The sequence below is a fragment of the Mastigoproctus giganteus genome, chromosome 4, assembly GCF_048544385.1.
Source record: "Mastigoproctus giganteus isolate SK-2022 chromosome 4, ASM4854438v1, whole genome shotgun sequence".
Classification (NCBI taxonomy): Eukaryota; Metazoa; Arthropoda; class Arachnida; order Uropygi; family Thelyphonidae; genus Mastigoproctus; species Mastigoproctus giganteus.
Genome location: NC_143578.1, coordinates 204,778,990 through 204,791,071, shown reverse-complemented (window position 1 = coordinate 204,791,071; position 12,082 = coordinate 204,778,990). Strand labels below are relative to the sequence as shown.

At 38.3% G+C, this 12,082-nt stretch overlaps 1 protein-coding gene across 1 annotated transcript in view; it reads right to left on the bottom strand.

Annotated features, from left to right (window-relative positions):
• Pbp95 (proximal sequence element A Pbp95) overlaps positions 1-12,082 on the bottom strand; it is a 542,864-nt gene that overhangs the window by 153,791 nt on the left and 376,991 nt on the right. The window contains exon 15 of the mRNA XM_090372002.1: positions 5,786-5,892. Coding sequence (XP_090228128.1) covers positions 5,786-5,892 — 107 coding nt within the window. The remainder of the gene's footprint in view (positions 1-5,785; positions 5,893-12,082) is intronic.

Sequence of the window (12,082 nt, the reverse complement as noted above, 5' to 3'; positions counted from 1 at the left end):
ATCTGTTCAACATTTCCAGATCCTGTTGCAGCAGCATAGCGTCAGTAGTGTCCTTAACAATCCTGCCAACTTTTGTATCATCTGCAAACTTGGACATTAAACTTGATATCCCATCATCAATATCATTCATAAACACCGAAAACAACAACGGACCCAACACTGAACCTTGAGGAACTCCACTAATAACATTAGTCCACGTTGAGCAGTGTCCATTGATTACCACTCTCTGTCTTCTGCCACTCAACCATCCCCTTATCCATAGCAGCAATTTGCCTCCAATGCCACACTGCTCCAATTTGTGCAGCAGTCTTCCATGTGCAACAGTATCAAAAGCCTTTCTAAGATCCAAATATATAATATCAAAGTTATTCCCTGCATCCAGTTCTTTTGTGACTACATCATAGTATCCAATCAAATCGTTCAGGCAAGACCTGCCCTTAACAAAACCATGCTGCGTCTGAGCTATAACTGAATTGTTGTCTAGATGATCCTGCAGTGCTTCTTTAACCAGTGCCTCCATTAATTTACCTAGAACAGAAGTTAAACTAACAGGTCTATAATTACTTGTGTCAGCCTTTGATCCTCCTTTGTGAATTGGGGTTACATTTGCACTTCTCCAGTCTATGGGTACCTCCCCTGAGTCCAAAGAAGCTCTCATAATTATGGCTAGGGGTTTGCATACTTCCTTTGCTGCCTCCTTTAATATAACTGGATAGATCCCATCCACCCCAGGTGCCTTTTTTATGTTTATCCTCAACAATCTCTCCTCCACTTTCCTCTCAGTTATTACAAAATCATCCAGCTCACTGCCAATGTTTACTTTACCTACATCATTCTCCTTCCTGAATAACTCGTCATGCATGAATGTAGATGCAAAATACTCATTTAGATTGTTAGCCACTTGAGCAGGATCCTCAACTGTTGAACCATCAATATCCAGTGGACCAATCTGATTCATCCCTTTCCTTCTTGAGTTTAAATAGGTAAAGAACTCTTTTCTGTTTTTCTTTGCATCCTTTGCCAAGGATTTTTCGTAGTCTGCCTTTGCTTGCCTAATCTCCTTTGTGACTTGGTTACAGACCAACTTATATCTATCATAGGCTTCCATGTCACCCATTAATTTGTATGTATCCCATGCATTTTTCTTCTCTGCCACATGTCTCATTAGTTCATCTGACAACCATTTAGGCCTAAACCTTGAACAATATTTCTTAGTTGGTATGTAAAGCCTGGTAGCCTCCAAGATTAGTTCCTTGAATGCTTCCCATTTTGAGTTTGCTGTTGGTAACATCATCAGTTGGTCCCACTGTATAGAATTTAAATACTGTCTCAGACCATAATAGTCGCCTTTACGAAAACAAAAACCCTTCCCTTTACCTCTGATGGTAGTTACCTCCTTGAGTAAATCCCACTTCAACACACTGTGATCACTGCCACCTAGTGGTTCATTTATCTGCAGATTCTTAATGCATGAAGAATCACTACTGATAATCAGATCAAGAGTATTGCTCCCTCTTGTTGCCTCACAAACCTGCTGATGTAGAAAACAATCATCCAATAAATCCACAAAAGCCTTGCTAGTGTGTGAGTGATCAACCCACAAATTCCAGTCAATATCTGGGAAATTAAAATCCCCCATTATAAGACTCTCTGATTTACTGGCCCACTCTATTTCCCTGTGCAATATCTTATTATACTCATCAGAGTCATTAGGCCTATAGCACACTCCTACTCTCAATTTTGATTTTCCTATGCTTATGTCACACCAAACTGACTCGACACTGCCCTGTCCATCGATGTCGACTGGCTTCACTTCCTTGGACTTTATGTGTTTCTTAATTAATAGCATAACCCCTCCTCCCCTCCTATCCTGTCTATCCTTTCTATACACATTGTATTCCCCAAATTCCAGTTCCGCATTACTTATATCTGTGTGACACCACGTCTCTGATATCCCAACAATATCTGCCTTTGATGTTTTGAGCAATACCTGAAATTCATCAAATTTATTTACCAAACTCCTAGCATTGGTGTACACGCAGGTATACATGCACCTGTTTCTATTCTTAGCTACCCTAACACAACCCATGTGTTTACTTGTACCGCAATGACTACCAGCAGTCTCTGAAATATCCTGCATCTTGTTTTCCAGGTTTCTGCTCATTTCAATAGAAGCAGTGCAAGAATCACTTCCACCTCTGCCAGTGGCTACTGTTAATCTATTAGTCCTTGTATCCCCCCCAACTAGCAGTTTTCCGACCCACCTAACACTGCCTCGACAGCATCAGCAAAAATTCTTGCACCCTTTCTATTTAAGTGTATCCCATCCCTGTAGAAGCAATCTCTCCTGTTAACAAGTACAGTCCAGGCTGAAAAAAATTCTACCCCTTGAGCCTTGCACAATCCGTCCAGGGTCGAATTGATCGACAAGGCTCTCATCATATACTCCCTCCTATCGTGTCTGGGCAGAATTGCAGACACTTTCAAGTTCAACCCTAATTCACGGCTTTTTTTCAACAGTGACCTGTACTTGCTAAGTAATTCTGCCGGTCTCCTACTCTTAATATCATTAGTGCCAACGTGTACAACTATATCACCTTTTGTGCCCTTAAAAGATGATATCCGCTCTGCAACGTCATCAACCTTTGCCCCTGGCAGACATACCCTGGTCCTATTCCACCTATCCTTTTTACAAAGCATGTTCCCCGTTTCCCTGACAATAGAGTCACCAACAACTACTAGTTCCTGTGGGACCAGCGCATTCTGCCTAGGGGGCTGCCTCTGTGTTGCCTGATGACCAAGTGCAAGCTCTGGCGTTGATGTGGGCAGCTGAGAGCTTGATGGGCCCCTCAATTTATTTCCTTCGAGGGCATCCACCCTGTCCTTCAAGCTCTCATAAAGGCCCATAACAACGCTGAGTTGTCGCCTGATTTCCTTGCACTCCTTACATCGTGCACACACAAAGACAGCCCCCTTGGCAGTATCATGTCCCGTACCCGACTGCTCCGCAAACATCAAGCAACCAGTGCATTTTAAAAGACTGTGATTCGGAGGGCAACTGCCCCCCCCTCAGTTCTCCCCTGAACCACAGCACTCCCATTAGCTTGAGCCTTTTGCTTTGCTGCTCTGGTCAGAGTCATGATTCCGATTTAATTCAATAAAATTCAAAACAAAAATTAAATCCTTAAGTTATATCCCAAAACAGTTATGTTATATATATATTTTTTCGGTATCTATTGTTTTCTACGAGTTCCCTTTATACAACTTCCGTATCACGTGTACCACTATAGTTATGTATTAATTATTTGTTACGATTAAGTCATTATATATATATCTAGAGTTAAAAATATAATTTAATTGACAATAAAGTTTATCAAGATTAATAGATTTACTGATTAATTGACAATATTATATTATGCACTATACTACACTAAGCTTATGCTATCGTGTAAAAATGGCGGGAATTCACGAACGGTATTTCTACGGACTCGTAAGTATCGATTAGCTTCCAAATCTCGCTATCTCAATTTAGAATAAACTAAGGATCCTGACTAGATCTATAATCTACTTATAGAAGATAATTTGATATAACAATCGGTTAATAAAGCGACTAAATTTGGTTAAAAAAAAAAAAAAACCTCTCGTTCAATTTGTAACATGTGGATTTGATACCGTTACCGATACTAAGTAATATCTACAAAATCTCTGTCTAAGTTAAACTTTAAACTAAGTATCGTAACTAGGAATATAAAGCTACTCTAGAAAATAAGTTAATATGACAATTTAAACTAATAAAGCAGAAAATAAATCAGGAAAAACTTCTCCGTTTCAAGAGCTTTCAGGAGCAATGTTCGCACAGGCTAACCTCGCACCCAGGCTTTTGCTTGAGCGTGTACAGAGACAGGCAACAAGATTGCTGAGGGGAATGAAGGGATCCTCTTACCAAGAGAGGTTTAAGTTCTGCAAATTGCAGCAGCTGGAGACTAGGCACCTGCGAGGTGATATGATTGAGGTGTATAAGGCCTTGAATGGGTTGAGCACGCTGAATTCTGATGGGATTCTTCACTTGTTCAGATTACGAACCTAAGGGGGCATAAATTCAAATTGAGGAAAGACAGATGTAGAATAGATGTGCAGAAATTTGCCTTTAGCTAGCAGGTGGTTAATTGCTGGAATAAACTTCCATCTGTCGTTGTGGAAGTTGATAGGTTAAATAAATTTAAGGAGGAACTGTATATAGTGGAGTTGGCAGTTTCTGGCTAGGGGCCACTTGCTAATAAAAATGAAAAATGAAGTTTCAAGTTTTTATTTGTATTAAATTGCATTATATTGTAACAAAAATAAAAAAAAATAAAAAATCACATGTGCTTTACCTAGTAAGGCTGAAGCACATGAATGTAATGGTCTTGAGATGATTACATCTCAAGATCATTACATTGAGCTGCCCTTAAGATATCCATTGCTCTGGTTAGCAAAAGGTTTCTGCCACGGGTGGCAATGGTTAGCCCAATGCCACCTAACTGATATTGCCCGAATCATAAAAGTTTTTCTGCCACCAGCTGGTTTATGTCAGCTCTGGGCACATCCAAGATCAACTCCCATGATCCTTTGCATGATCTCCTCTCCTGACTTCATTTTTCTTTATACTGAAATGGAAATGATGTCATTTCCGTGTCGCAAAATCATGAAAAACTGATTTTACTACCGTCCGAAATTTAGTAGGTGATCTGCAGGACCACCTCCCACGATCTCCTCTCCTGACTGTTTTTCTTTGTCATGAGATGGAAATCATGTCATTGGCAACGTTTCTGTTTCACAAAATCATGACAAATTGATTTTACTACCGTCTGAAATTTAGTAGGTGTCGCCAAAGATGCTTAAACATCAAAAATACTGATATTCATTATCAGGATTCGTTTCTCTTGGAATTATCTTTAAAAAATGGTAAATCTAATTATTTCACTGCCTTTCATTCCCACGTGACAAGGTGAGTGTTCTTCATGCCAAGTTTGTGTAACAATCATCTTCGAATTTTCTGTACATGTTTATTCAGAATACCACCAGGGTGGAAGTGATCATCACCATTTCAGATGCAGGACGGGCTGGTTTTCTTTAGAAAGTACAAATAATTATTTGTAATTTTCTGGCTCCAGTTCTCTCTCTCTCTCTCTCTCTCTCTCTCTCTCTCTCTCTCTCTCTCTCTCTCTCTCTCTCTCTCTCTCTCACACACACACAATTTTCACACCAGAAAATTACAACTAATTATTTGTAATTCTCTGGTGTGAAAATTGTGGACATGCTTCCTAACTCTTTGGTCTCTCATTGTTCAATTATTTAAGTCCTAGAAACCATCTTTTGATAACATGCTATAATGTAGTGAAACTAACATGAAATTTTGTCTAACATCTGTGAGCAGCAATTACAGAGCAGACAAAAATATAGTAATGTTTTTCAAGTGTTTGCTTTATGTTAAGAATTATTCAATATAAAATTATATATCAATAATGGTTATGATAAAATAAAAAAAAATCACTATGATTTTTTTCCCTTGTGCTAACCAGCATAATCACATCTAAAAGGATAATACAACAGCGTTGTGAGTATGTTGGTGGGGGTGGTTACCTCTGAAGTGCAGCAATTGGACACCTTGGTTTGATTGAGGGCTATGTATCTGAGGAACACAAATTTTCAAAACCAGGATATAAATTATTAATTTAATCTTTTGAAAGGTTCAATAGGATAAAAAAAAAAAAAAAAAAAAAAAGAAGAAAATTGTAACACTTACTAAATCAGTAAATTTTTCAGGACAGTGCTTTCTGATAATTCGATATCGTTGAAGAATCATATTGTCAGTACGACCAGGAAGATGTGCTGCTATTTTCGCCCATTTACCTAATTAAAAAAATAATAAGAAGAATAAAAAACGTATGTATCTGATATGTGTATTTTATATGTGTTTATATATATAAAAACAATGTAGAGTGATAAGGAACAGAAGAATAAACTATGTATTGTGAAGAAGGAATCTTTAACACTTTTATATAACCTTCTTTTATAACTTTTGGATTTTTATATATATGTATTTATTTATATTTACACACACACACACACCCAACAATACTGGGACTAAGCCTTTGCTGGACTTTTGCAATCTATATACGAGGGGCATTCAATAAATTATCTACCTAAGGTACTTCCCATAGTTATATTTTAGTGATTCATGATTTATCACGTTCCTACATATCTCAACTTGAATCATACTAATTTTGATCCCACTATGTTTTTTAGGATGTATTGCTGCTGTAGCAGAAGGAAGGAAGACGCCTATAACAAACTATGGATTTGCTGAAATTGGAGTATCATTCAATCATCAAGTTTCTCACCAAAGAAGGAAATGGGCCAAAGGCCATTCATGAGAGGATGGTGGCTATGTATGGCAGCAGTGCACTTTCACAATACCATGTGAAATTCTGGTCAGAACAATTCAAGTGGGGTGGAGAGTCCATCAAAGATGATCCACATCCAGGAAGGCCTGTGATAGCCATTGACTCCAAAAATGTGTCAAGCGGTGGACGCCCTTGTGCTGAATGACAGATGTTTAAAGGTTTCCCAAATCTCTAGGGAATGTGACATATCTGAGGGAACAGTTATAACCATTCTCCCTTCCACATTTTGGGATGACTAAGGTCAGTGCAAGGCGGGTCCCCAGATTTCTGAACCATGTGGAGAAACAATTCGGAGTAAGGTGTTGTGAGGAGAATTTAGAGCTTTATGGAAGGGATCCTGAAACTTTCATCTCCAGATTAAGGGTAATGAAACATGGGTTCATCACTGGGATCCTGAGACCAAGCAACAATCAATTCAATGGAAGCACAAGGGTTGTCCCCCACTCAAAAAATTTCAGACACAACCTTCAACTGGCAAGATTATGGTCACCATTTTTTGGGATGCTGAGGGAATGTTGTACATTCACTACTTAAAACACAAGCAGACAATCACTGAGAAGGCATATGCATCTCTACTGTAGAACCTAAGCGATGTCATAAAGGAAAAACGACACTGAAAACTTTCCAGGGAGGGTGTGTTGCTTCCGCATCGAGAGACTGTGACAAGTCAAAAAATCTAGTTAGTTAGTTATTTGGTTTTTAGGAGCATTAGCAACTAAGGCCATATTGCTCCGGTGATATGCGGTGGTCATTCCCTGACCTTTCTGCATCCTCTGTATTTGGTGATCAGGGGCTCGAAAAAAAATCTATTAAAAAAGATTTCATATATTTTAAGAAAATGTTACTCACAGCAGTAAATATTGAACAATGGGTCTATTAACCTTACTCTATTTACAAAAATGTTTATCTGATGAATAACAAAACACTTATTTTGTTGGGCTCCCCCCAACTTTATAATCATCCATTGGTGTCTCCTGTATGAGATTCCAACATTTCCCCCGGTATCTTTTTTCATTGGAGAAATATCTTGGTGAAACCTTTCCACGCCGTGTTCAACGGAGACTGCTCCCAAGTTTTCAGGGAAAAAAAAAATTTAAATGGGAATGTGGGAAATTGATGCCGACCAGTGTTGTCAGTAGCCCTATTCCATCTAAATTTGCTCCTTTCATCCTTTTTTTTTTCCTCTTCTTCTGTTTATATATATATATATATTTACACACACGCATGTGTGTGTGTGTGTGTAAATATATATATATATAAAATCAAAGTGCCTGCTACTATTGCAGTTTAGGATGGACAGTCAAGCAAAGACACTGTTCATTCTAAGCTAAGCATGACAGGGAAACCACTGGAAATATTTCTTGTGTTGGTGAAACAGGTTATATTTATTTTCTTTTACCTTCTGAATCCATCTAAACATCTGTCTGTTTTGTTAGTTTAGTGTAAGATAAGGACAACTGCTGAATTCATTCACAATTTATAAGTTGTGTTATTAAAAGTTACATTTGCTTATATGTAACTTAATTGTTCACCGGCTGTGTTGCTGGTGAACAATTTCCAAAAGGTGCTTTTCCAAAGGAGTCTCCAATAGTGTTCTCATCATACTTTATCCACCCAATTATCTTAATACACCAATATTGTCTGGGTTTCCACCACAAAATCTGAAACCAAAAGTCAGCAATGTTGTTATGGAATATGAGCATTATTTCTGGTCTCTGCAGTGCTATATATCTAGTATTCAACACTCTCATGTTCATATCTAGTATTCATTTGGACTTCAGTAGTGACACAGACTTCCTGTTTGCACTGTAATTCGTAGATCCCAATACTGTTGGCCTTACAATACAATGACATCAAAATTACTACAAACCATAATAGTATAAAAAAAGTGCCGTGTTAAAGAATTTCTGTACAAGGGTGGAATGGTAATTAGGAGAGGGATGATTTGAAGTATTTAAAAAGTTTGAAGAATCAAACTTTTTAAATTACGCATACCCTTCAATGATCATGGGGATTAGGAACTGTTGTTGTTGTTATTTGGTTTTTAGGAACATTAGCAACTAAGGCCATATTGCTCCGGGAATATGCGGTGGTCATTCCCTGACCTTTCCGCATCCTCGGGGATTAGGAACTGGCAAACCATTATAATAGGCAAAAATGTGAACATAAAATACTTACAGTAATGAGAAAAGGGAGCGATTACATTCCGAAAAATTTGTAAATTATAAAAATGCTATTTTTAAACAACAGAAATATAAAAAAAATTAGTGCTATAAATTATACATATGAAACTATGTAAATGTTCAACTTACATATTTACAGTGTGACCTTATGCACAAGCATCTACAGGCTGCATTTTCTAGTAATAATTAAAGTTTTATACCTGTGAGTTACTGGGTTGTATCAGATACTTTACAGTTATGTGTCTCCCAGTGCAGGTGGTGTGTTTTTTTTTTGTTTTTTTTTTTATGTATTATTAAACAGCATTACTGCAATATCTGTAACTTGTAAACACATTACAAAAAAATTATATGCACTTTTGCAAAATGGATTAATATAATAAGATGTTTTGTAGTGTTGGGTCACATCAGCTTGGTGTAAGACATTGTTTTAGCTGGGCTCTGCCACAGGGTTCTAGCCGTTGTTGTTGTTGTTATTTGGTTTTTAGGAGCATTAGCAACTAAGGCCAAATTGCTCCAGGGATATGCGGTGGTCATTCCCTGACCTTCCGCATCCTCTGTATTTGGTGGTCACGGGCTCGAACACCGGTCTAATCAAGAAGCGTGTGCTACGCACAGGGATCCAGTCAATCCTTTCATGCCCTGACCATGGTAGAGGTATCATATTACAGTTGAAAGGCATATTATATGTGGAATCAAACTTGAAGGAAGTTTAACATATCACTGCCTTCTTGGTTGACCATGTGATTAAAATTGAAGACAACACTACAGATTAAGACTAATGTAAAGTTGCCATATGCTTTTCAACTTTTCCAGTCCCTTAGTGGCAAGTAAAATTACATTAATCTATGAAATTAAATTAAGCTGTAATATCTATAACTTAATGTAAACACATACTACACGGATAACACCAAATTGTCACGAGCTCAGAATGTATGAGACAGTTTGCTATATGACATTTCGCTATACGTGACAATTTGGTGAATTCTATGCAAGAATAGGGGCTTAGAGGGGAACAGGGAAGGGGTATTCTGTGTGTTATCAGACACTCAGTGTAAAGCACTGATGGATCCATCCAATATCTTTCTATTACAGAAGATTTAAGAGAAGTCTGCTTGGCCTGCCTCCCTAAAATTCACTTATGCACACCTTCTCGATGGTAAACCCTGTTATGTCACTTAGGTGGCAACGAAAGTGTAGAGTGGTTCTCTTCAAGCCGCCTGGTCAGCATGAAGAGAAAAAGACCAAATCCTCCAGCACATGACAGCACGACGAAACAAATGGCCCTCAGTCCCCAGCGGCTCTCACTCCCACTCTTACGGCAGCGAGAGGATCGGAGTGAAATCAGAGGGTGCTAAAAATCTTTGGGTATGATCAGGCTGCCATGCACGGAAACTGAACTTGGCTTGTTACAATGTAAGATCACTCATCGGTGAAGAAGGACATTAGAGCTGGAAAAGGAATTAGAAAATGTGAATTGGAATATGATCGGTTTGGCTGAAACAAGAAGAAGAAATGAATCACTTATAAGTTTATCAAGTGGAAATCTGCTGCACCCCGATGGAAACAGTGAAAGGAGCAAAGGTGGAGTTGGTTTTCTGGTCCATAGATATAAAAAACAACATTTTGGAATTCAAAAGTACATCACCAAGGGTGTTAAAACTAATACTCAGGATTTCTAAGAGGTACAAGCTAAAGGTTATGATTTATACACCAACATCGAGCCATGATGATGAAGAGGTTGAAGAAATGTACATCGAAATTGAGAGTTTGTTTGTTTGTTATTTTGTTTTTAGGAGCATTAGCAACTAAGGCCATATTGCTTTGGGGATATGCAGTGGTCATTCCCTGACCTTTCTGCATCTTCCGTATTTGGTGATAACGGGTCACCTAAGTGACATAACTCAAACCCCGGTCTAATCAAGAAGCGTGTGCTATGCATTGCTGCTCCTGCCCACCTGGCTATGGAGGCACCAAAATTGAGAGCTTTCTAGATGAGCAGAAAACCCACTACATTATCATTATGGGGGCCTTCAATGCTAAAGTTGGAAAAAGACAAAACAGTGCAAAAAGGGGAACTATACGAAATTTTGGAATTGGTGAAAGAGGTGAAAGACTTGTGGAATTTGCAGAATCTCGAGGATTGTCTTTAATGAACACTTTTTTTCAAGAAAAGGTGAAGAGGGAGTGGACATGGAAGAGTCTAAATGGATTAACAACTAACACATGGAAGAGTCTAGTCTAAATGGATTAACAACTAACACATGGAAGAGTCTAAATGGATTAACAACTTCATCCTCACTAATAGAAGATATATTTTGAATGATGTTACTGTCCTGAACAAGGTAAATGTTGGAATTGATCACAGAATGTTAAGATGCACACTTGATATAGATGTAAGAAAAGAAAGGAAAAAACTGACTCGAGTAAATAATATGAAGGTCTTTGATATTTCTTAATTGGTATGTAAAGCCTAGTAGCTTCCAAGATAAGTTCTTTGAATGCTTCCCATTTTGAATTTGCTGTTCGTAACATCATCAGTCGGTCCCACTGTATAGAATTTAAATATGTCTCAGACCATCATAGTCGCCTTTACAAAAGCAGTAACCCTTCCCTTTACCTCTTTGAGTAAATCCCACTTCTGCACACTGTGATCACTGCCACCCAGTGGTTCCTTTATCTGCAGATTCTTAATGCACGAAGAATCTGCTACTGATAATCAAATCAAGAGTATTATTCCCTCTAGTTGCCTCCCAAATATGCTGATGTAGAAAATAATCATCCAATAAATCCACAAAAGCCTTGCTAGTGTATGAGTGACCATCCCACATATTCCAGTCAATATCTGGGAAATTAAAATCCCCCATTATAAGACTCTGATTTACTGGTCCACTCTATTTCATTGTACAGTTTCTTATTATACTCATCTAGGCCTATAGCACACTCCTACTCTCAATTTTGATCTCCCAATGCTTAGGTCACACCAAACTGACTCAACACTGCACTGTCCTGCAATGTCGACTGGCTTCACTTCCTTGGATTTTATGTGTTTCTTAACTAATAGCATAACCCCTCCTCCCTTCCTATCCTGTCTGTAGATGTTGTACTCCCCAAATTCCATTTCTGCATTCCTTATATCTGTGCGACACCACGTTTCTGATATCCCAACAACATCTGCCTTTGATGCTTTGAGCAATACTTCAAATTCATCAAATTTATTTACCAAACTCCTAGCATTGGTTTACACGCAAGTATACATGCACCTGTTTCTATTCTTAGCTACCCTAACACAACCCATGTGTTTACTTGTACCGCAATGACTCCAGCAGTCTCTGAAATATCCTGCATCTTGTTTTTCAGGCTTCTGCTCATTCCAATAGAAGCAGTGCAAGAATCACTTTCACCTCTGCCAGTGGCTACTGTTAATCTATTAGTCCTTGTATCCCCCCCCAAAAC